This window comes from Quercus lobata, chromosome 10 (assembly GCF_001633185.2).
Source record: "Quercus lobata isolate SW786 chromosome 10, ValleyOak3.0 Primary Assembly, whole genome shotgun sequence".
In the NCBI taxonomy this organism is placed as follows: Eukaryota; Viridiplantae; Streptophyta; class Magnoliopsida; order Fagales; family Fagaceae; genus Quercus; species Quercus lobata.
Window position 1 is genome coordinate 17,228,705 of NC_044913.1, and position 24,197 is coordinate 17,252,901.

At 30.9% G+C, this 24,197-nt stretch overlaps 1 protein-coding gene and 5 non-coding genes across 6 annotated transcripts; 1 reads left to right on the plus strand and 5 right to left on the minus strand.

Annotated features, from left to right (window-relative positions):
• The first annotated feature begins 1,136 nt into the window (after positions 1-1,136).
• Positions 1,137-2,961, plus strand: LOC115963736 (thioredoxin-like 1-2, chloroplastic). Its single transcript, XM_031082874.1, has 4 exons — positions 1,137-1,726; positions 1,822-2,004; positions 2,136-2,300; positions 2,404-2,961. The coding sequence occupies exons 1-4, from the start codon at positions 1,496-1,498 to the stop codon at positions 2,647-2,649; spliced, it is 825 nt and encodes a 274-aa protein (XP_030938734.1). The 5' UTR covers positions 1,137-1,495; the 3' UTR covers positions 2,650-2,961.
• A 14,922-nt stretch (positions 2,962-17,883) lies between these two features.
• On the minus strand, positions 17,884-17,973 carry LOC115966137. Its single transcript, XR_004086326.1, has one exon. It is a non-coding gene; the product is annotated as a small nucleolar RNA SNORD96 family (small nucleolar RNA).
• Positions 17,974-18,510: 537 nt separating this feature from the next.
• LOC115966131 lies at positions 18,511-18,591 on the minus strand. Its single transcript, XR_004086320.1, has one exon. It is a non-coding gene; the product is annotated as a small nucleolar RNA snoR122 (small nucleolar RNA).
• A 49-nt stretch (positions 18,592-18,640) lies between these two features.
• LOC115966175 lies at positions 18,641-18,726 on the minus strand. Its single transcript, XR_004086361.1, has one exon. It is a non-coding gene; the product is annotated as a small nucleolar RNA R44/J54/Z268 family (small nucleolar RNA).
• A 246-nt stretch (positions 18,727-18,972) lies between these two features.
• On the minus strand, positions 18,973-19,059 carry LOC115966174. The gene has a single exon (XR_004086360.1). It is a non-coding gene; the product is annotated as a small nucleolar RNA R44/J54/Z268 family (small nucleolar RNA).
• Positions 19,060-19,341: 282 nt separating this feature from the next.
• On the minus strand, positions 19,342-19,415 carry LOC115966173. Its single transcript, XR_004086359.1, has one exon. It is a non-coding gene; the product is annotated as a small nucleolar RNA Z267 (small nucleolar RNA).
• Positions 19,416-24,197: the final 4,782 nt, after the last annotated feature.

Sequence of the window (24,197 nt, forward strand, 5' to 3'; positions counted from 1 at the left end):
GGATCTCCTTGAGAGATTATTCTCTTTGAGAAGAAGCGTTCTTCCCTCTCTGGTTTTGGTCTTGCGGATCAGATTTAATCTGATTTATTTTCCTCTCTCAATCAACTCATATACTACCCACTTGTTTACCTTACTTTTCTTATAAAATAATTGTTATTAAACTGTGATTATTTTTTCTTAAGTAGGGATTATCTGTTTACCTTAATAAAGATCTCAAAGTACTTTATTTTATCTTGTTATTATCATATCTGCCTGCCGCAACCCATCTGAAACTGTTTTGCCTGTCATAAGTGTGCTTCTGGCAGACGATGCATATTTTGTGCACAAACCGGACCAAACTGAATTGCAGTTGGACCAGTCTCAACTTCCATACTCAAAATACGTAGGCCCAGTACCGCAGGAGACAGTCCAGCCCACTTTAACCAAAAAAAGGCCCACTACACATATTAAATATATATAAAAAAATTGTCATCTGACTATTAAAATTTTATAATAGGTAGTTACTTTAATTTTTTTTGGAGTGGAGTCGTAGCCAATGATCATGTCATACATATGAATCATGATTAAGTAGGCCCTTGAATACATGTCGTGCTGCTCGTGCAGCCACATATCACATTATACAGTGATTATTGCGCACTAGTATACAGCAAAATCTTTCCTTAATTCTTTCGGTGGAGTTTACAACCAAGTTTATCTTTTCAAAAATATTTGTTCCCAAAAACTCAAAAAAAAAAAGTTTGTCTTTTCTTTTTTTTGGTGAAAAAGAAAATAGAAGGGAAATGAAATCTGGAAACACCTAATCAAAACAAGAAAAAGAAAATTTATTTTAGCGAAGAAAGTGGGGCCTTATCCACACTTCGGAGATGCGAAACACAGTCAGCCACGCGGTTTAGCCGTTTAATGGGACAACATGGGTAGTTCTAAACATATCTCGATAATATTAATATAAGAAAACATGGCCGACGACGCAATCCGATTCTTAGATAAAACAAACTCAAAACAGTCAACATACACGTCAGACACTGCTCAAATTCAGTGAAAAAAATACTTATCCAAAAAAAAAAAACACAAAATTTATTAAATTATTATCGTAACAAATTGGATAAAGTGAATTCCAAAAATCAAAAAGATCCCTATTTCTCTCTTTTTCTTTATAAACCCACTTCCCTCTTCTTCAACTTTTGAGCTTTGAATTTCAAAGGACAAACAAACTTCTCTCTCTCTCTCTCTCTCTCTTCAAAACTGCGAATATTGGTCAAAAGGAGAACATTTTCTTCTCAAATCTTGCACTATTGCTTGAAAATTCGAAGTAGGTCTTTGTTGCTTTTCTGTTTTAAGAGTTTCCTGTGGCTTTTTCTTGCCTTGAACTTTCTGTATCCCACCAACCACTTTTGATTCAAAAAGGTTGCTGTTTGATCCTAAAGGTGAACTGTGAAGTGGGTTTTCTTTGTTTCATTCTATAAGCCCCCAAAAAGGCCTTGGATTTAACACTGCTATGATGGCTTGTTCGATGAAGAGTTGTTTATACTGTTTGAATGGGACTATTGTTGGCTCAAAATCCATAGGGTTTTGTCCCTCTCTTGTCTCCGTACAACGTAGGGACTCAAAATCAAGAGCTTTACCTATGCTAGGTGTTGAGTTTATGGGAAAACCCCTCCCTGTTTCAGATCTAAAGGGTTTAGGAGGTTGGAGTCTTAAATCACCAAGAAATTTCTCCCCTCCTCATGTATGTCAATGCTTTGCCTTTTCCTGCTTTATATTTTGGTGAAAGCTTTGGTCATTATTCCATTCTGGGAACTAATTTTCAATATATGATTTCAGGCACAAGCATCAATCTGTGTAAGCCGAAGTTTGAGATGGTGGGAGAAGACTCTTAAACCCAACATGGTGGAGATTCATTCGGCTAATGAACTTGTGGATTCCTTGCTTAATGCTGGTGATAGATTGGTCATAGTTGACTTCTATTCACCTTTTTGTGGAGGTTGCAAAACTCTGCATCCTAAGGTATATTTGATTTCTGAATTGTATTCAAGTTAAGAAATTTATCACATACTTTTTTATTTAACAAGCCCATCACAAATTTATATTACTCTATTTTGATTATTAAACTTTGAATTTGGATTCTTCTTTGTCAGATTTGTCAGCTTGCTGAATTGAACCCAAATGCAATTATTCTTAAAGTTAACCATGATGAGCTCAAAGCTATGTGTTACAGTCTCCGAATTCATGTCCTACCATTCTTTAGGTTCTATAGGGGTGCAGAGGGTCGTCTATGTAGTTTCAGCTGCACCAACGCCACTGTAAGTTTTTCATTGAACAAACTTTTTAGTATTTCTTAAATTCTCATAACTTTAAAGTGGTTATTTGTATCCAAATTCTAAGTCTAAATTTATTGTATTACAGATCAAGAAATTCAAAGATGCTTTGGCAAAGTATGGGACTGAAAGATGTAGTCTTGGCCCGGCAAAAGGTCTAGATGAATCTGAGCTAATGAATTTAGCATCAATTGGTCAAATTTCAAAAGGGTTTTCATTGCCATCCACCAAGGAAGAAAGTATGAAGGATTTGGTTATGAAAAGCATAGATTTGTCTGGTGTTCTAAGCAAAGCAGGCAATAAGATGGAACTCAAGAAGGAGATGCTTTGTTGAAGAAATCAAATATAAAGGTTATTATAGAGATTAGCTATGGAGTAAAGCAACTCCATATTTTTGAGAGTGTTGCTTATTGCTTTTTAGTTGTACATATATTGTTGGGTTTTCCTTAAGCGGGCTTCTGGTTTTTTTAGTTGAGCCCTGCCGGTTTGGTTAATCTGTAAGTCGGATTTGATATTGTGATCTGCTGTAGAAGTTTATACAGATCCACCATGATTCATATTTTGTCTGATTTTTGGAAATATAATTTTGTATGTCTTTTAATTAAGGCAACTTATTCTTAAATCTATCCAAGAAGCCATTGAATTATTTATGAACTTTTCAAATTATTTTGAATCATTCAAAGAGGTTGGGGTTCTATACTACTATTCCCTTTCCTGCCTTCTGTATTTGCAAGAAAAATATATAAACATATTAGGGTTTATAATCTATAATTATTCACTCTAAATTATTGGATCATTTGTAATGTCTATTTTAAATTCCCAAACCTTAACTTGAGATTAGTTTATGATGTCCATTGTACCATCCAAAATTAATGGATTTCAACGTTGAATATTTGGAGTGTTGATATGGATATTAATAGTTTTGGTTTTTTTTTTTTTTAAATTGTTTTTTGGAGAAATAATAGTTTTGGTTTCAAATTAGGATATTTATGGCAAAAATGTATAGGCTAGTACTCTCTCTCCGTTCCATTTTAAACTTTTTAAAGAAATATTATTTATTACCTTGTCTATCTTTTAAAAATGTATAAATTTTTAAAACTACCTTTAAATAAATTGATCAAAAAATTAAATTATTAATAAAATAGAGGTATAATAGAAACATTAATAAATTAATGACTTTTATTTTTAGAAATAGGACAATATTTTGGGACATCTCAAAATGGGATAAGAGGATAAACAAAGTGGGACGGAGGGAGTATTAATGTTACAAAGGATTCTATAAAATGGGTGGATACTAGATAGCTAAGAGCTTCAATTACCTCAAATTAAAATGATATTTGTAGACAATAAATTTAAAAAATTAATTTCTTACCCTTGAATTTTATTCTTTGGTGTGCCTAGGGAGTCAAGGCAGCGACTTTTCCTCGTTGCAAAATTTATCACTAATTTCACAATCAACATATGATTGACCCAATTTTTAGATTATTTAGTCCATGAAATCGTCAAAGTTAATATCAAGAACCTTATAAGTTATAACTAAGTAGCATAACATGTTCTCAATTTTAATGAGAACCAATTCAAATCTCTTGTCTCAATTAAATAATAGGGGGTGTGACTGTGGAAAGATTAAATTGATTGAACAATTTTTTTTAATAAAAAAATGCTAAAATTTAAAATTGATCTTTTAATTTTCGTTTTTTGTCATTTTAGTCTTTTAAGTTTTAGTTTTGTTATTTCAGTTCTCTAAATTTCAAATTTTGTCAATTCAATCATCCGTTAGAACTCTGTTAACTGCTGTCATCTACTAACTATAACTAAAACGACACCGTTTTGGACTATTTTTTTTTTATTAAATTTCTTAATTACAAAAAAAAAAAAAAAAAAAAAAAACTTAAGGGATTGCCAACTGAAAAACAATACAAAAAAACCCCACCCCCACCCACCAATACAATACCTAGCATCAAATCATGAAACCGATTTCTCTAAGAAAAAAATTCAGGGACTGAGGGAGAAACCAAGAAAGAAAGATGGGGAAAGAGAAAGATTGAGAGATCGAGATAGGGAGAGGAAGAAGAGGTCAGAAGCCATGGAAGGACCAGTGTGATGTGATTGAAGAAGGACTTCTTGAAGATGAAGAGCATGTAAAGGGTCTTCTTTGTCGTTGCTTGTACTTGCTTTTGTGCTTGGGTTTCTCATTCTCTTCACTTTCTTTTCTTTGATTTTGTTGGGTGGTAGTAAGCCCATGAAGTCAGAGATCACAATCAAGGTATTACTAAAGATTACATTTATGGTTCTTCCAGGCAAATTGTGAAATGGGTTTTGATTAAATTTGATTAATTTTGTGTGTTTGTTTTGCTTTCTCAATTCTTAGAGAACGACATCTTTCCCCTAATTAATTAATTTTTTTTTTGGGTAATTAACATTTTCATTTTTTTTTTTTGGTAATTAAAAAAAAATCCAAAACGGTGTTGTTTTGGTTAGTAGATGGTAGCAGTTAACAGAGTCCTAACAGAGAACTGAATTGACAAAATTTGAAACTTAGAAGACTGAAATGATAAAACTGAAACTTAAAAGGACTAAAATGATAAAAAGTGAAAGTTAGAAGATCAATTTTGCATTTTAGCAAAAAAAAAAAAAAAAAAAAACTAATTTTTAATTAGTCATCTTATTATGATGTAGAGTTTGATTCGATCCTTCAATTAGTGATTGCATTAATTAATTTGTTCAACTTTCTAAATGAAGACAATTTTATTCTAGATTATTGTATTCATTAAAATTTTAACAGTGATATGAATAAAAATGGTTAATAAATGAGCATGAAATATGCCACATTTGTCAAATAATGTAAGAGAACTGATATGTCTACAATATTTTTACAACAAATCTTAAGTGACAGGTTGTTACTGGTTGTTATTATTGGTGCAAAAAAGTAATCTTAGTGTTAGGTTCAAATTTGAACCTATAACAACTAATCACTTATGATTTGTTGTGAAAATGTTGTAAAAATGTTGTGGATGTAGCACCTCTCATAATATAATACCATAAGGAGTTTACACCACTGCGCACCCTTGGTGTGGTAATCACTCCACAAGTATAAATACTTGTAGGGTGTGGGGGGTAAGAGCCGGGGTTCAAGTCTTCAGAAGGGAGCTTCACACACATTTATACTTAGATTAGGCTAAAATAGAAATTCTATCTTGTATAAAAAAAAATAAATAATAATAATACCATAAGGAGTTTTAATGGAGATGGAGATGCAAAGATGAAACTGATTTATTATGAAATTTAATGAATGAAATTGACACAATAAACAGTTAAGGGTGTAAATTAATAATATTTGCAGGAACTCATTAGTAATTTAACTATTTATTTTTTTTATAGATGTAAAAGAAACCAATATCCTATTTTGTATATGTATAATTGTATGGTCCTTTCTTCATAAAATTTTTGTAACAGAGTCTAATTTCAAGACTCAAACTTGAGATTTTATGGCTTTCCTTAACGTACAAAGTGTTTGAGGGATTAAAAAAGGAAATAATTCGAGTTGCGAGATTAGTATAATGTATTACATATTAAAAAAAAAAAAAAAAAAAAAAAAAAAAAAAAAAAAAAAACCCCTAAGAGATTTAATGGTTCTTGAGCAGAGTGTTGTCAGAATCGAGCTATCTAATTGGATCAAGGATAGTACTTTTACTTCCAAGTTGTATGGCCAGATGCGGAGGCATCTAATGAAACTTCCTGTTTTTAGCTTTGAAAAGAGGATTTGGATAATGCCTTTAGATCTCAAATGACATGGGATCTAGCTGGACTTAGGATTTTTTTTTTCTTGTATAGAAATCATTGTTTTTAGTTAAGTAGATTGTGGAGCTAACAGCACTGCACTCTTTCCAAATTTAAATATTTATCTTTTTTATCATTCATCATTTGCATTTTCTTTAATTTCCATCAATAAAGTTGAAACTTCATAATATTTTTCACTAGATGACAATTTGTTACCGATTTCCTCAGCAGTGGCATTATTTTTTTTACTTAGAGTTCTCTACCTAAAATTTATTGTGAAAATATTATAAAAATATTGTGTCTCTAGTATTATTTTTTTTTGAGAAACAAACACACATGTACACAAGAAAGATGAAAAGAGTTTTTAATACAAATTCACACCATAAACTTAAATAAAAAGTCATGATAACTTTTAAAGAAGTATACGATAAATTATACTACACACAACATTTGTCTAAAGCATTACTCTTAGTTTAATAATCCAAAGAGCTTGGTATGCATACTTTAATATAGATAAATAGACAATTAGATCAAACTACACAAAATATAACCTTTGTTAATATTATAAATTATTTTTATTTATTGAACAAGTTAATTTTATATAATTTAATATTTTAAAATTTTTAAAATTTTCCATATTGAATTATATATTTTGTCATAAACTTTATATTTTGCAAGCATGAAAAATGCAAGCAGAATACAAAATTCATCAGCAAAATTCTTTAAAAATATATTTAATAAAATGTTATTAAATTAAGTAAATTGTCATAAGTTATATCATGTGTGACTTAAACATCTTGGTATTGAGTTGTTTGTTATTTTATAACACATTGCACGTAATTGAAAGAGCAGTTATTTTTGTGAATGACCTTAAAGGAAAATATCACCTTTTGTCCAATTTAGCTGCCAAGAAGATGATAAAATAGTCAAATATTTTTTTCCCCTGTACTCTGTTATAGCAATGTGATGAACCCTAAGAATCAATTTGCATATATATATATATATATATATATGGGTTTGTGAAAGACATGAATAATGGACTTTGGTGAAATATCCAAATTTCAACATCTGGTATAGAATTAGATTACTATATTATATATATCACCTTCCTTAAGGACAAGTTTATGTCTTATTTCTTAGCAAACACGAGGTAAATAGATCATTTAATTTAACTTAGAACAAGATATACATCAGATACAACAGGACATAGTTTCATCTACTTGCATTTTGTTATGTTATTATAAGAACATGATGTATAGTGTAAAGACAAAAAGAATCTTGTAGTTGATAATGGCACAATTTATTATATTTTATTTTAAGAATTAATGTTTAAATTTTTCCTAGCCCATTGTTGTAACTATTTAAAAATAATAATAAATAAATAAATAACTGAATATAATGAAATTATATCTAAGACATGACTATTTTCACATATTTATTTCATGACAGCCAAATCCTGTAATTTTGAAATCCTTCTCTACAAAATTTATTTATTTTGTGATTATATTATCTTCTTAAAATGTCTTTACCAAAAAAACAAGCCTAGTTTTCTGGTATATGTAAAAATGGGTGTTCGCGGTGCGGTGCAGTTTTGAGCCATTTTTAGCACCGCAATTTGTGGTGTGATTTAGCTAAAATCATAACTGCACCGCACCTTATTTTTGCGGTCATATGTGCGGTGTAGTTTAGAGTTTAACCAAAATCATAACCGCACTGCACCTCATTTTTGCGATCACATGTGCGGTGCTATGTAAAAGATGAGGTTTGAAGTTGGTATATTTTTCAAATTTTGGGCATTTCCTACCCATCCAAAAACTAATTTTTCCCTTTTTTTTTTGGCCAAGTGTTTTAAATTATTTAGTTAGTTATTCTTTATTTTTGGTTGGCTCTTCTAGTCAACACTTGTTAGGGTTATTAAACTTTTTTTTTTCTTTTTTGAAAACTAGGGTTATTAAACTATTAATAATATATTTAATATTAAAAATAAATAAATATATTAACATATAGAGAGGGTGCGGTGCGATGTATTGTTACTTGCGGTGCGGTTATGTTATTTTGTGGGCGGTTTTGGTGCGGATTTTGCAATTTGTGCGGTTTATGCAATTTGGTGAACACTCGTATGTAAAATACTGGGGATGGATGTACTCTACTTACAGTAACGGAGGATATAGAAGCATCACTCCAAGCCTAGTTCACAACAAGAATCAAAGTTATTGTTAAGATACAATTGAAAATGATGAAAATTTTTAGGATATATGTTCCTCTCGAAAGTGCATGTCCTGTTAATTAAACATGATATTTTCTAATATTATTTTTGCTACCGGCTTCCCAACCTGTGGTGGTGTGTTAAGGATTCAAATACCAAGATAGAGATAAGGAGAAGTCTATCCTTATCCTTGGTGAGAAGTTGAGTTGATCATAATAATCAAATTGTATCTTAGATGATAAAATTGTTACAGAGAAATTAGATTGTATCTTAGATCTTTCTCAAAAAAAAAAATGTATCTTAGAAGATAAAGTTGTTACAGAGAAATTTTGGATTTAGAGATAAGTATGGAATGTTATAAATAATGGATAATAAATGAGATCCTAATCAAAATATCAGCATTAATAAATAGCTTTTTTGAATGTTAGATCTATTTAAATCCAATAGTTTAAAAAATGTGTAACTTAAACTCATCTATATATATATATATATCACCTTCCTTAAGGACAAGTTTGTGTCTTATTTCTTAGCAAACACGAGGTAAATAGATCATATCATTTAACTTAGAACAAGATATACATCAGATACAACATGACAGTTTCATCTACTTGCATTTTGTTATTATAAGAACATGATGTATAGTGTAAAGACAAAAAGAATCTTGTAGTTGATAATGGCACAATTTATTATATTTTATTATAAGAATTAATGTTTAAAATTTTCCTAGCCCATTGTTGTAACTATTTAAAAATAATAATAAATAAATAGATAAATAACTGAATATAATGAAATTATATCTAAGACATGACTATTTTCACATATTTATTTCATGACAGCCAAATCCTGTAATTTTGAAATCCTTCTCTACAAAATTTATTTATTTTGTGATTATATTATCTTCTTAAAATGTCTTTACCAAAAAAACAAGCCTAGTTTTCTGGTATATGTAAAAATGGGTGTTCGCGGTGCTGTGCGGTACGGTTTTGAGCCATTTTTAGCACCGCAATATGCAGTGTGGTTTAGCTAAAATCATAACTGCACTGCACCTTATTTTTGCGGTCACATATGCGGTGCAGTGCGGTGCGGTTTAGAGTTTAACCAAAATCATAACCGCATCGCACCTCATTTTTGTGATCACATGTGCGGTGCTATGTATAAGATGAGGTTTGAAGTTGGTATATTTTTCAAATTTTAGGCATTTCCTACCCATCCAAAAACTTATTTTTCCCTTTTTTTTTTGGCCAAGTGTTTTAAATTATTTAGCTAGTTTTTCTTTATTTTGGGTTGACTTTTCTAGTCAACACTTGTTAGGGTTATTAAACTATTAATAATATATTTAATATTAAAAAAAATATATATATATATATATATATTAACATATAGAGAGGGTGCAGTGTGGTGTGGTTTATTGTTACTTGCGGTACGGTGCGGTTATGTTATTTTGTGGGCGGTTTTGGTGTGGTTTTTGCGATTTGTGCGATTTGGGGAACACTCGTATGTAAAATACTGGGGATGGATGTACTCTATGTACAGTAACGGAGGATATAGAAGCATCACTCCAAGCATAGTTCACAACAAGAATCAAAGTTATTGTTAAGATACAATTGAAAATGATGAAAATTTTTAGGATATATGTTCCTATCGAAAGTGGATGTCCTCTTAATTAAACATGATATTTTCTAATATTATTTTTGCTACCGGCTGTGGCGGTGTGTTAAGGATTCAAATACACAAGATAGAGATAAGGAGAAGTCTATCCTTATCCTTGGTGAGAAGTTGAGTTGATCATGATAATCAGATTGTATCTTAGATGATAAAATTGTTACTGAGAAATTAGATTGTATCTTAGATCTTTCTCAAAAAAAAAAAAAAAAAAAAAGTATCTTAGATGATAAAGCTATTACAGAGAAATTTTGGATTTAGAGATAAGTATGGAATGTTATAAATAATGGATAATAAATGAGATCCTAATCAGAATATCAGCATTAATGAATAGCCTTTTTGAACGTTAGATCTATTTAAATCTAATAGTTTGAAAAAAGTGTAACTTAAACTCATCTATCTCTCTATCTCTCTATCTATCTATATATATATATATATATATATATATGGGTTTGTGTAAGACATGAATAATGGACTTTGGTGAAATTTCCAAATTTTAACATCCGGTATAGAATTAGATTACTATATTATATATATCACCTTCCTTATCACCTTCCTTAAGGACAAGTTTGTGTCTTATTTCTTAGCAAACACGAGGTCAATAGATCATATCATTTAACTTAGAACAAGATATACATCAGATACAACATGACAGTTTCATCTACTTGCATTTTGTTATTATAAGAACATGATGTATAGTGTAAAGACAAAAAGATCTTGTAGTTTTGATAATGGCACAATTTATTATACTTTATTATAAGAATTAATGTTTAAAATTTTCCTAGCCCATTGTTGTAACTATTTAAAAATAATAATAAATAAATAGATAAATAACTGAATATAATGAAATTATATCTAAATCATGACTATTTTCACATATTTATTTCAGGACAGCCAAATCCTATAATTTTGAAATCCTTCTCCACAAAATTTATTTATTTTGTGATTATATTATCTTCTTAAAATGTCTTTACCAAAAAAACAAGAATGATTATAGAGAAACATATTTTTCACGACCGCCACTCACCAAAAGACTAGAGGTTGTAAGACTGACTTAATCTTCTTCGAAAAAAGTCAGCCTGTTCAACCTTTTCGTCTTCAAATTCACAAAAATCTTGCACCATGACCACAAACAACAACAAAAAAAATAATATTAAAAAAATCACATTTTGGTTATCATCTAAACATGGAATTGATTATCATCTAAACAAAAAGTAAGCACGTGGCAACCAGACAAAAAATAAATAAATGACCTGTGAAAGAAGGAGTGAAAGTCCCGACACCAAAAAAAACATGTTCAAAAGTCAAAACTATAATGTTAAAAAAAAAATTGGGAATATCAATAATTTAATATAAATATCCAAATCCAGTACCTAACATTAACAATAGTCCCCACAAGAGCAAAAATAATGTTAACATTGTCAACAAGGCCAATGGTTTTTTTTTTTTGCTGAATAACAAGGCCTATAGTTTATTGACACCGTGAGACCGACGCATGTGATGAGCACTCATTTTCCTCAGAAAAAAATGGGTCCAAGATGCACCAATTAAGCAAAGTTTTTAAAATTATTCAGGATGCTCTGTCGCCTACGTGGATGGTTTTAATTCTTAGCCAAATTGGGCTCCACATAAATGATGTGAATCTTGATTATTAAGATATGTGGAAGGTGGCCAAATGTCCCAATCTTTTTTATCACTTTTTTATTATTATTATAATAGACAGGTGGCAAAGGCAAACCCAGATAAGATTTACAACCTGAACGCAATGGGTAAAGTTGTTTCATCTTGAATTATTTTCCAGTATGTTCCAATTGCAAATATGTCTTATTGGGTATTTGGGTTCAATGAATTATATGAATAATTTTGTTTCTGGTAGTGTACAGACAGTGTATTTAGCGTGCAATTGTGTAGATGAGAGTGAGACAATCAAGTTGGGAGTCTTGTGACCCAACAGAAATAAAAAGTAAAAACCAATAATCCGGAAATTTTTTAGCCTCAATCTTAAGACTTAATGAGAAAGGCAGGAAATTGGTAAAAAGGAAAATGCACACCATTTATTCTCTCTCTCTCTCTCCTTTTTTTTTTTTTTTTTTGGTTTTGAGAACACACCATTAAACAAGCGAATTTTCAGTAGGTGTTCTTTTTTGTTTTAGAACACTCATTTTTAAATCATAAAATGAAATAAGATATAGTGGAACTATTACTATCCCCGTGTTCTTAGTTTTTTATTTTTTTTTATTTTAATATATATAAACTAATTTAATTGGGAGAGAAAAAAAAAAAAGAGGAGAAATTTATATACATAAATCTCAAACACATCCTTGAAGAAGTATATGAGTGTGTTTGTATAAACGGTTGGAAAATTATGTTTTGAATTTAAAATAAGCATTTGTAAAAAAATTACAAAGAATTGTGATTGTAAAATAGAGACTCTTTTAAACCCTCAAAACGTCTAATTAAATAAGAGATAGACCCAGGATTTCAAGTTCAGGGGGCCCGGAGTATAAGCAAAAAAGAAATTCAAATAAGCATCCATATAGCCAGTGACGATTCTAAAAATATTTTTAAAGTGGTCATTAAAAAATTTAAGTTATGTGAATGAAATCGTAGCAAAGACGTAACTTGAACTTGTCTTTGGGGGCACCAAATGAAAACGAGATTTGTATATATATATATATATATATATATATGTTATATTTGTAATTTATATAATAGTCTAAAGTATAGTGTAAATACCATTCAATATATAAGTTAATTATTTTATAACTCAACGTTAGAATCCAAAAGTATAGTATTATTTTTAGAAAAATCATCATGAATAGATCAAATAGTTTTTAACTTGCTTATGGGATTATATTCAAAACTAAATTATTATCCATTAAGTACTTAATAACTATCATATAAAAAAAAAAAAATACTAATAAGTTAAAGTTGCAAAGTAGACAAACAATTCTTGAAATTAAATGCATTAAAAAAAATCTAATCAAAAAATGATTTGCACATTTTAGTGTTTTATTTTTTATATTATATATTTTTATCTCTTTTAAAAGTAGCTTATTATATTTATATATATTGTTAATATGTTATATAATAATATAATTAATTTAACAAAAATCAAGAAAAGAAGAATCAAGAAAAGTCATACCTTCTAGCCAAAAAAAAAGAAAGAAAAGTCGTACCTATCCTACTATACCATACACATGTGTGGTGGTAAAATAAAAGAGAAACAAAAGAAGAAAAAAGAGAGAGCAAACTACTGAAACTAAAACACGTGGACCATGGTTGTAAATCTAATCCATACACATGGATTATGGTTGTAATTCCTGGAGCAATTTATCACTAAGTAAAGAAGAAAACAAGCAAGAGCAAACAAACCAAACTTAGTGAGTTAGGAGACTTAGGACGCCAGAGATTAAGACATAAAGGAGACAAACAGATTAGGAAAAAAATTAGAAGAGTCAAAGGCTCACAAATGCAGATCTTTAATCTGTTGAAATATCTTCTCCAGTCATCTCCAAAGTAAGCTAAAGATGATTTTTTTCCCAAGATGTTCAAAGTAGGGTGTTCAAAATTTTTTTAAGAAGTCAAGATAAAATATCTAATAAATTTATTATTTTTTAGGTTGAGGATTTATATGAGTTGGGCTGTCTTTATTCTCTCCAGTTTCGGTCTCTCGATCTCTCTCTCGACTTCTCTATTTTTTTTTTTTTGAATTCAGTTTGTATATAGTGTGGGTTAATGGGTTTTTAATTTTTTTTGGTTTGGGCTGGGCCTGGGTTGTTTGGGCGAGACTGGCTAATGGGGGCCAAGGTCTTGGGAGAGAGGGGCCCAACTATTAAAAACATAAAATATACCTAGTAGGTCCATCCCTTAATCTATATATATAAAACCGAAGTCTCTGCTGATACCACAATTTTTCACGTCAGCACAATTTATATATATATATATATATAACCGAAACCTCTGCTAGCACCACAATTTTCCACATCAGCACAATATTTAAAAAATAAAAATAAAAATAAAAACAATATTTAAAAAAAAAAAAAAATTATAAAACCTTACCCCTCTCTCAAGTTAAGAAATATAAAATCACAGTTTCTGCAAACTCTCTCTCTCCAAACGTAAAAATTCAACCCCTTTAATTTCTCTTTATATTTTTGAGGCTTATATAGAGTAATAGTGAGTTATGCTGATTTTGTTTTTTTTGTGTGTGTGTGTGTATAGATGGTCATAATACTCCAGTATTCCAAGAGAAGTTTGTGTTTTCGTTAATTGAAAGCCTTAGAGAGATAAATGTTGCAATTTAGTACAGCAATACAAAAGACGATTTCATTGGCAGCGGAAAGTAATTACTTTGTCTCATATTTTTGTTTTTTGAATTGATTTTGTGTGCTTTTTAGACCCTTTTGGATCAATTTTGTTAATTAGGTGTTTTTATTTTTTATTTTTATAAGGTCCAATTGGGGAAGGTTCTTTCAAAGGGTTACGACGACCGCACTTGGTGTCTGTATACTAATAATGGGAGGTAAGTGCTATAAATTACTAACCCTTTTAAGTGTATAATCTGTTTCTAAAATTATTTATAATATTTTGTCCTTCAAAAATTTTATCTCTTTAATTTTAGTATATTGTGTTTCTTATGCTATAGACAGATTTTCTTTGTTTCTTATTTTTAATAATAAATCATTTTATTACAATACCGGTAATTGTTTGAGAAATCCAATATGTTCGTATCTCTATAGAATAGAGAATAGTAGAAGCCAATTTTATTACAACTACTTAAATTGAGTTGACTTAATTCCATACAATTACAAAGTATAACATGAAAGATAATGAAATTAATTGTTGTAATTTTTATTTTCTTTCCATATTTTGAATTTCCATGTTTTTATTGTTGATGAGAAATTAAGGCTCAGTTGCACAATATGTGTAAATTCTTCAAAAGGCTACTTTAAATAGTAAATCAATGTGTCTCTTACATTTGGGTATTAGTTAGAATTATTTTCAAATGATTGTACCAATAAAAGTCAATGTGTATAAATTTTGTTTAACTATCCCGTGCATCGCGCGGGTTAGCAACTAGTTAAACAGAATCTATATGACAATACCCCCTTCAACATGGACAACGATGATTGTTGCTATTTTGCTAATTAATTTTAGAATTTTTTTTTTAAATCCTATAGTTTGGGAGTGTAACAGATTTATTCATATAGTAATAAATTTTCATATTAAATCAAATGTTCTTCCGTTGAGTTGAGTTAAAAGCACAAAATGAATTTGCACTATCATCTCATCTTCTTACTTTTGGACTTTGATGAAGCACAAGAGGCAGTTGAGCTCAAGGCTTGGATGAGGGAGGTCAAGGCCCAAGAGATGCCGACTGAGGAGCTTTTGAAGGGGGCTCAGAACAACCTGGAGGTAGTGCATGAGAGAACTCGTTCAGTGGACCAAATTGTTTGCCTACGCCAACGAGACTTATGAGAGTAAAGATTCTAGAAGGCCTTTAGGTTTGATTAAGGACCAAAAAAAAACAAAACAGGTTTCAAGTTTCAACGAAGCCCAAGAGGACATGGCATCTTAGCTCCTTTATCGGAAATAGGGAGTAAAGACGAGGAAGCACATTCTGAAGTTTTGGCATAGCCTCCAAAGGTTCTTTTTCACAAGTCCAAGACCATTTATGATGATCATCCAGTATCCTAAACCATATCCTCCTTTTTCTTGTGTACACGAATGTCTCTCTTCTCTTAGGAATTTATTTATTTATTTTTATTTTGTCTGAAAATGGAATATTTGATTTCATGGTTAGGTGTTTTCTGATACACTTTTATTATAATAAAAATAAAACTTGTAAAAACAAAGAAAAAAAAAAAGAAAAAGAAAAAAAAGAGGAACGAAAATAAACCCCAAAAAAAAAAAAAAATTCAAGAACATTTAAAAAATGTATGTCTCATGGCCAGTCCCAAGAGGTAAAGGCAGCAACGCTGCTCCACAAGGCGATGGAATATGAGACCACTCATCGATGGAGGAGCTCCCTAGAGAGGACCATCAACATCAATAAGCATTTTTATGTGACATTAACTTTGGAATTTGCAAACACTCAATTAGTTTGCTCCATTCAAGTAAGGGATTTCTGGTAAAAATCCCTAGTCACATTATGACTTACAATTCACTTTTAGACTTAGTCTGGGTAGTGTTTTTCAGTAAGCTTTGCTCGTTTACGTATAATTTTTGTAAACTCACATATTTAAAAATTATTTTTTTATAATATTTTTAATTTTTAATTTTCAATAATAATTAAACTTCAAACAGACCCTAAAATAAAAATAAAACTACAACTATATCCTCAACAAGTTCTTTTTCACTTTCACAAGTCCAAAGACCAATAAAGATGATCATCCAGTATCCTAAACCATATCCTCCTTTTTCTTGTGTTTATTAGCGTCTCTCTCCTCTTAGGAATTTTATTTTTTATTTTGTCTGAAAATGGAATATTTGATTTCATGACAACGTGTTTTCTGATACACTTTTATTATAACCCTATTGATTTCATGAATAAGAGTATTCAATATTTTGCACCAACTCCAATTCAACAAATAGTCATCTTTCTTTCTTCATTCTATTTCTAGGCATTACACAATTAAAGCTTTTTACCTTTTCAACTTAATCTTTAACCATTTCACTTTTTTTTTTTAACATTTTAGACCAGACCCACAACAGATTTATTAGGTGTTCTTAAAAAACCATCAACCAGTGAAACTCAGAACAGATTTATTGGGTGTTCTTAAAAAACCATCAACCAATGAAACTCAGAGCTCATTTGGCAGTAGTGTTCAATTATTGTTGTTCAATTTTTAGTGTTGTGGAAATACGTGTTTAAATGGTATAAAATGCGTCAGAAAGAAATGTTATTGTTGTTTAAATAAAATATCAAACAGCCCCTCAATCTTTGTCTGGGCGTCTTGAAAATGTAATTGCAGGCACACAATTATTCAAGTCGGAGTGAAAAACAAACAATTTCTTAGCCCTCATATACCATATAGAAGAACTTATCACATGAGGTGCTTCTGGAGCCCAATTAAGTGCTAAGACTTCAACAAAAGCACCATTCAAATCTCCGTTCTTGTGTAACAATCATCAGGCTGCGGCCATTTATTAACGAAATGATTAAATCCTACGTGAACTAGAGAATACAAGTTCAATGAAAAATAAACTAAACTGTTACACGAAGGTAAACATATTTAAAAATCTTAACATATTCATATTTTTAATAAAATATTCTTTTATTAATTTAAGAGATAAAGGCTTGTTGTTTAGAATAAAAGTTTTATGTATATTATATTTTAAAAATAAAACAAAAATATAATAATATGACAAAAATCAAAACCCAAAGCCCTATTGCTAAAAATGTAGGTCATCATAGGCTAATATGGCCAAAGAGTTGAAGAATGATTTACAGAGTCCCCTAAATAGGTATTTTGGTTTATGATATCATCATCAACAATGAAAATAAAAATTGTAAAGAAAGAAAAAAAAAGAACGAAAATAAACCATGAGAAAAAATCAAGATCAAAATGTTGCAACATAATGTATGTCTCATGGCCAGTCCCAAGAGGTAAAGGCAGCAACGCTGCTCCACAAGGCGATGGAATATGAGACCACTCATCAATGGAGGAGCTCCCTAAGGAGGACCATCAACATCAACAAGCATTTTTATGTGACATTAACTTTGGAATTTGCAAACACTCAAAAGTTTGCTCCATTCAAGTAAGGGGATTTCTGGTAAAAATCCCCAGTCACATTATGACTTACAGTTCACTTTTAAAACAAAAATAAAACTACAACTTCAATGCTCTACAAATTTTTTATTCATAAGTTATTGCTCTAAAGTTTTCAAAAAGTTATAATGCTTCAAATAACATATCGCCTCAGAATTGCAGAATAACATCAAGGCCTTAAAAAGCCATTCAGTCCCGAAAGATGGTTATTGGTTAATGATATCCTCATTGGCGATATTCAAACACTACAGCCCCATCCCCCCCACCCCTTCCCACATTGTAACATACATATATACTAACAAACATAAAAAGGAAACCAGAACAATTGCATATGAACACCTTTAAGTTGTAAGACTACAAAAATCAAATTTTGTGATCTAAAACAAAGACTGTAAAACCAAATTTGTCAACAAGATTTTGAGCCGTATTCTTTCTCTATAGGATCCTAGAGGTATATAGGCCAAGAGAACATCAATTGAAACTGATTTTCTCAGGGACATCTAAGAGATTAAGCTCACCACACTTGTCAATAACAACACCATAATTCACCACCTACATAGTAATCCATCATGCCTCAAATGAAACTCTGTTCATAGCTGATGCTCAGAGTATATTTAAAAAACCATCGTAGGTTTAGGTAATGTATAATATCAAATAATTTTTTTAATAAAATATAGAGTTTGATACCAATTGACGAATATATAGGCTAAGATACTAAGAATTAACAATATGCATGATCCAACAAAGTTTACACAAAGAACAAAACTTTAGTTGCCTCAGAGGTAGTGACAATCAGATTTATCAACATTTAACATATATCTGGTAATACGTGCAATGAATTGCATCATTGGCAACTAGTACAAAGTTTAAAACAATTACATTAAGCAAAAATACTATATATGTGAACATCAGAGAGATTCCCATTAGACATGTCAACAATCTCCAAAGGAGTACTGATGTCCCTGTCTGTTTTATCATCACTTGCTCAAAACATTATGTGGGAAATACATACCATTCAGTTACAAACCAAATTTTAAATAAAAACAGTTCAATTACATAATTCATGGAGGCAAATGTATGACATTTGTAAATCAATGAAACCCAGTTCACCATTGGTATATAAAAACTAATCACATAAATAAACACTAATCATAGCAACCATTCTAGAATCTAGAGCAATAAGCATAAAAAATTTTTCAAGTTAAAAATTTGATGATGAATTATTTTGTACAGTATTGCATCAGAGAGATTCCCATTAGACTTGTCACCATTCTCCCAAAGGAGTGCTGATGTCCCTGTCTGTTTTATCATCACTTGCAATGCCAAATACTATATCAAAGTAATGTGGTTTTATAGTACGAGTTTCAAAGACCCAATATTAGCTAAATCATATATCATGGAGCCAAATTAAGCAAATGAAAATAAAAATAGACACCCATTTGATAAAAAAGTGCCTAAAATTGCAATCATAGTGTACAAACTAAGAATCTATAACGAAAAACACAATCTTTACAAGAATATAGAGAATTGGACCCAACTATTTAGAAAAAAATCAAATTTATGATCTATTTGGTTGCAGAGAAAATGATGACAATATAAGAAGCCTTTGCCTCAGATCAAATTGATTTCACAGAGATTACTCTCTCGGAGTATATTTAGAACCATCACAGGCACAGACATTGACTTTTACATAGCAAAAACCAACCAAAAATACTGAAAGATTTAGGGTTTGAGAAAACAAACTCGGTGAAGAACAAGAGAAGAAGAGAGAGTATCCTCTGAAGCCAAAATCTTTTGAGAGAGAGAGAGGGGTCTAGGGTTTGAGAAAGGGTTTATGGGGTTTATATAGAGTAAGAGAGACAGAACAATTAGGGCAAAATCTGAGAGGAGATCTGGACCGTTGATTTGAACGGTAAGAAAACCAAGAGAAATGATTTATTTGCAGTGATACCCTTATAGTTTATGTGTTTTTCACTAGTGCCCTATGTTCCAGTGGGTTCTGGAATATTCTGGGCCTGTCTGGGATCATAAAAAACACAGTATATACTATATATACCAGGCAAAAATGGCCCATTACCATCAATTTTGGAAATAATTTGCTCAGAAACACTGTTTCCGAACTATATAGCAATCTACCACTTTTTCGGGCCTATAGCGGCGTTTTCCTGAAAAAAAATTTTATAAGTCCCATAACAGGTTCAAGGGGCCCTATAGTGGCGTTTTTAATCCCTATAGTGACGTTTTGGGCCCTATAGCGGCGTTTTCCTGCAAAAAATTTTTTTATAAGTCCCCATAACAGGTTCAAGAGACCCTATAGTGGCGTTTTTTAAGCCCTATAGTGACGTTTTCGGGCCCTATAGCGGCGTTTTCGGAAAAAGTGATATTTCCCTAATTATTTCTGAAACAGTGCTCTGTTGCTAAATATTTCAAAAATTAATGCTAATGGGCCATTTTTGCCATATATACCATGTTCCTGTCCATCAATTTGGGCCCAAGCTCGTGTCCATTATAAATGGACCAATATAGAAAAATCTCTCTGTCACTTATGGGCCATAAGTTTTGGCGAAGAAGTTATGGCCTTCTTGATATAACTGTGGGTTTCGCAAACTCAGTTTTGCACAAATAATGTGGGTCTTAAATAGCCCAATATGTAAGGTCTTCTATTGTCAATGGGCGTCAGGCCTGTTGACACATCATACCCTTTGTAGAGTTTGTGTATGTGGTTCAATACTTCAATCCTCCTCACTCGGATTAGGTTTCTTTTTTTATTTATAAAGTGCAGCCCTTTGAAGTTCAACTTTAAACTATGTAATGATTTATGAAATTTTAAAAGGACCAGACTCAATTATGCTTACTGGAAGTGGAACTATATCAAAACAATTATGCCTATAATTATAAGTTAATTATAACCACTATGTCTATAAAATTCAAATACTATGATATTTATTTGCAAAATTGTACTAAATATTAGATCAACTAGCTAGTAACCAATGCATTAAGGAAAAAAAAAAACATATGATACACATTTATTTAATAAGTATTAATAAATAATAAAAAGTCGATTAGAGAATTTGTAAAAATGAACCTTTGTTTTCTCCTTTCTTGCCATGTGGACTGACATCTTTTGCTAACACTTCAATAAGAATTGTCATTAGTTGCTAGGTGTTATTTGAATTTTCATAATTGTTCATATTTATCCCTTTTTGTCTCCTTATTCCTATGTTTAAATTGAGCTTTGTTTGATTCTTAAAAATTGTTATGTTCTAAATGTTTAGTAAATTGGCAAACTGTGTACATAAACAATTGTCTAGGTATAGATTATAGTGTCTATAGATCATGTTAGACAATATTGCTCAAAGTGTTTGAAATTAGAATTCAAGAACATACAAGTTACAGGTTCAAGAATTCACAATCTACCAGGCTCGATCAATCGAGACTGATCTTCGACCGATTGAGATGCCAACAACCCATCAAACGTTTAGGGTTTCAATCCATATTCACTAAGTATATAAAGAAAATCCTAAAGCATGTTTTTCAAGTCTTGAAAAGCTACTCTTTTGAGATCTAAGAAGTTTTGTGTCTTCTACTCTTTCAAGCATCAACCAGAGATCATTCTTATACCATAAGTACTGGTGGAATCAAGTTGCAACCCAAGCTTTAGATATCAACCGTAATAAAGAGCAAAGTGGGAGCTAGAGGTTCATGTTGGAGCAGATCCATATTAAAGAAGTCTGGGGGTTTTAGAGCTAGATTTGATAATCATAGTTAAATTTACTACGAATTAAATATTCTTGACTGTAAAATTCTATTTGATAGTGGATTGTTTTATTATTATTCAGTTTATATATGAACAATCTATTCTTCATCATAAAAAAGGGGGCATGTACCAAGATTCCTATGGAGTGTTTAAATGTAAGATAAAATTTAACTAAAGAAAAATAGTATATATTAAAATAATGACATTTAAAATTGTAAGGTCTTAAATACTTGTGGCATGTCAATCAAAAGTCAAATATTTTTTATTTTATATATATTATAGATTTATCTAACATGTTCCTTATAGTAGAGTTTCAAGTTCAATGTTTTCTTAATCTCTTTCTAGAGAAGCTTTATCAAGATATAGAAAGAAGGGCTTCACAAATTGAAGTTTTGTTGAAGCCTGATTATGATTTGGTTTTGATCAAACTCCATTGAGCTTTATTAGTCCAATTAGAGTTCTCTTATCATTGCTTTAAGATATTTTGTCCTTATATACAATACAGGGGGTTCTGACTTCTGACCCTTGTATCCTAAATTGTTAGGAACCCGGTGGTTCCTAATGGAGATTGATGGGAATTATAGGGGAATGGATGGGGATTGTAGGGAAATTGACTTAATTCGAGGTAGTCACCCTCCATAGAGAAAGAGAGAGATTAAGAGAGAGAGATGCACTAATGCACTAACAATTGGTTTATTCTTCATTGATCCCTCATATTGGATTACAATCATGTATTTATAGGAGACTAGCTCTAATCTCATTGGTCCACATGGCCTCATCCTAATGGTTCTATTATTCCCCATGTGCATTAGTAATTCCAACATGTGCTAAATGTGATTAACATGCTTGGAATTGTAACTAACTAACTAACTAAATCTCAATACAACAATTATTATTTATAGCATTCCTAACATTAGAAGATCTACGAAGAAGAAACCTTCATGTGCACCGGGCCGCTTGTCAAAGAGAAATGCATGAATATGGTGATCAAAATGTCACTACGTTATTGGTCATTGGAAGATCTCCTTTGATGAAGATGTTATTTCACAACAACACCTTGTGGGCAAGGTGTTTTCTAGGGGAGGGAAATGTTAGGAATGCTATAAGCATATGAATAATAATTGTTGTATTGAGATTTAGTTAGTTAGTTAGTTACAATTCCAAGCATGTTAATCACATTTAGCACATGTTGGAATTATTAATACACATGGGGAATAATAGAACCTAGTTAGTTAGTTAGTTAGTTAGTTACAATTCCAAGCATATTAATCACATTTAGCACATGTTGGAATTACTAATGCACATGGGGAATAATAGAACCATTAGGATGAGGCCATGTGGACCAATGAGATTAGAGCTAGTCTTCTATAAATACATGATTGTAATCCAATATGAGGGATCAATGAAGAATAAACCAATTTGTTAGTGCATTTCTCTCTCTTAATCTCTCTCTTTCTCTATGGAGGGTGACTACCTCGAATTAAGTCAATTTCCCTACAATTCCCATCCATTCCCTTATAATTCCCATCAATCTCCATTAGGAACCACCGGGTTCCTAACATAAATTAATGACCCCTTGCCATCTTCTTAGTTCTTAGAAGAAGTGAAGAACAATTCTTTCACGCCTCTTTGTTAGACCGTGTAATATGCACATGGAGGCATGGAGCTGATTCATGGCTGCCTCAAGATTTGGACTTTCATGAAACCTTTTTTGATAATCGACTTTCATGAAACCTTGTTTAACACATTGCCACAACGTGCATGTCTTAATCTTGATGAAGTCCAAGTACTTTAACGTAAACTTTAGAACCCAAATTAATTAATGAATATTCTGGTCTCTCTCATCGCCTTTTTCATCAGTAATCTTTGTAATTTAACTCACTCAATGGATGATTATGAATTCCGTAAAAAGCTTATAATTTCCATTCATATTTGATATGATCAAGAAAATAGCCATTCTTTACTCTATGGAAAAAAAAAAAAAAAAAAAAAAAAAAAAAAAAAAAAAAAAAAAAAAAAAAAAAAAAAGACTTGAGAACAGTGAGAGATCCTCTATAAGAATGCATCTTTAAATTCCCAGATTGATCATATGAGCTTTATAATGAAAAACAAAAATGAAATGTGATAGAGAATAAAAATGAGCTATCGCCCAATGTGCTTGTCTAGTTAATAGTGTCGTCCATATATAGTAATTTGTGTCCAACACTTAATAATTTTTAGTTACATTCATTAACCTTAGGATTTATTACACAAGTTTACTACTTCAAAACGTGGGAGTAAATTCCTAAGGGTCCGTTTGGTACATGTGTTTAAAAACTGAAAATTGTTGTTTGAAAATATTTGTGAAAATACGTGTGGGTGAAAAAGTGTGTTGAAATGCGTGAAATGTTGTTTAAAAACTGAAAATGGTTGTTTAAAAACACAAACCAAACACCCCCTAAATCATTTTTACCTTAATATTGTGTATTGATTACTCTAGCTCTTTCAGATCAAAACCTACTAGAAGTGGTAAACAGTATACTGTATCATCAAAAACTATCAGCCCTTTCCAAATCCAATGGACCATTTGAAACTAAAAGTGATTATAAAGATATAAAAAACTGTTTAAAATTTTAAATTAAGCGCCGCAGCCTCTATACTTGACCTTAGTTATATTTATATGACATTTGCATTGCTGAAATGACCCATTCCAAACTAATCCA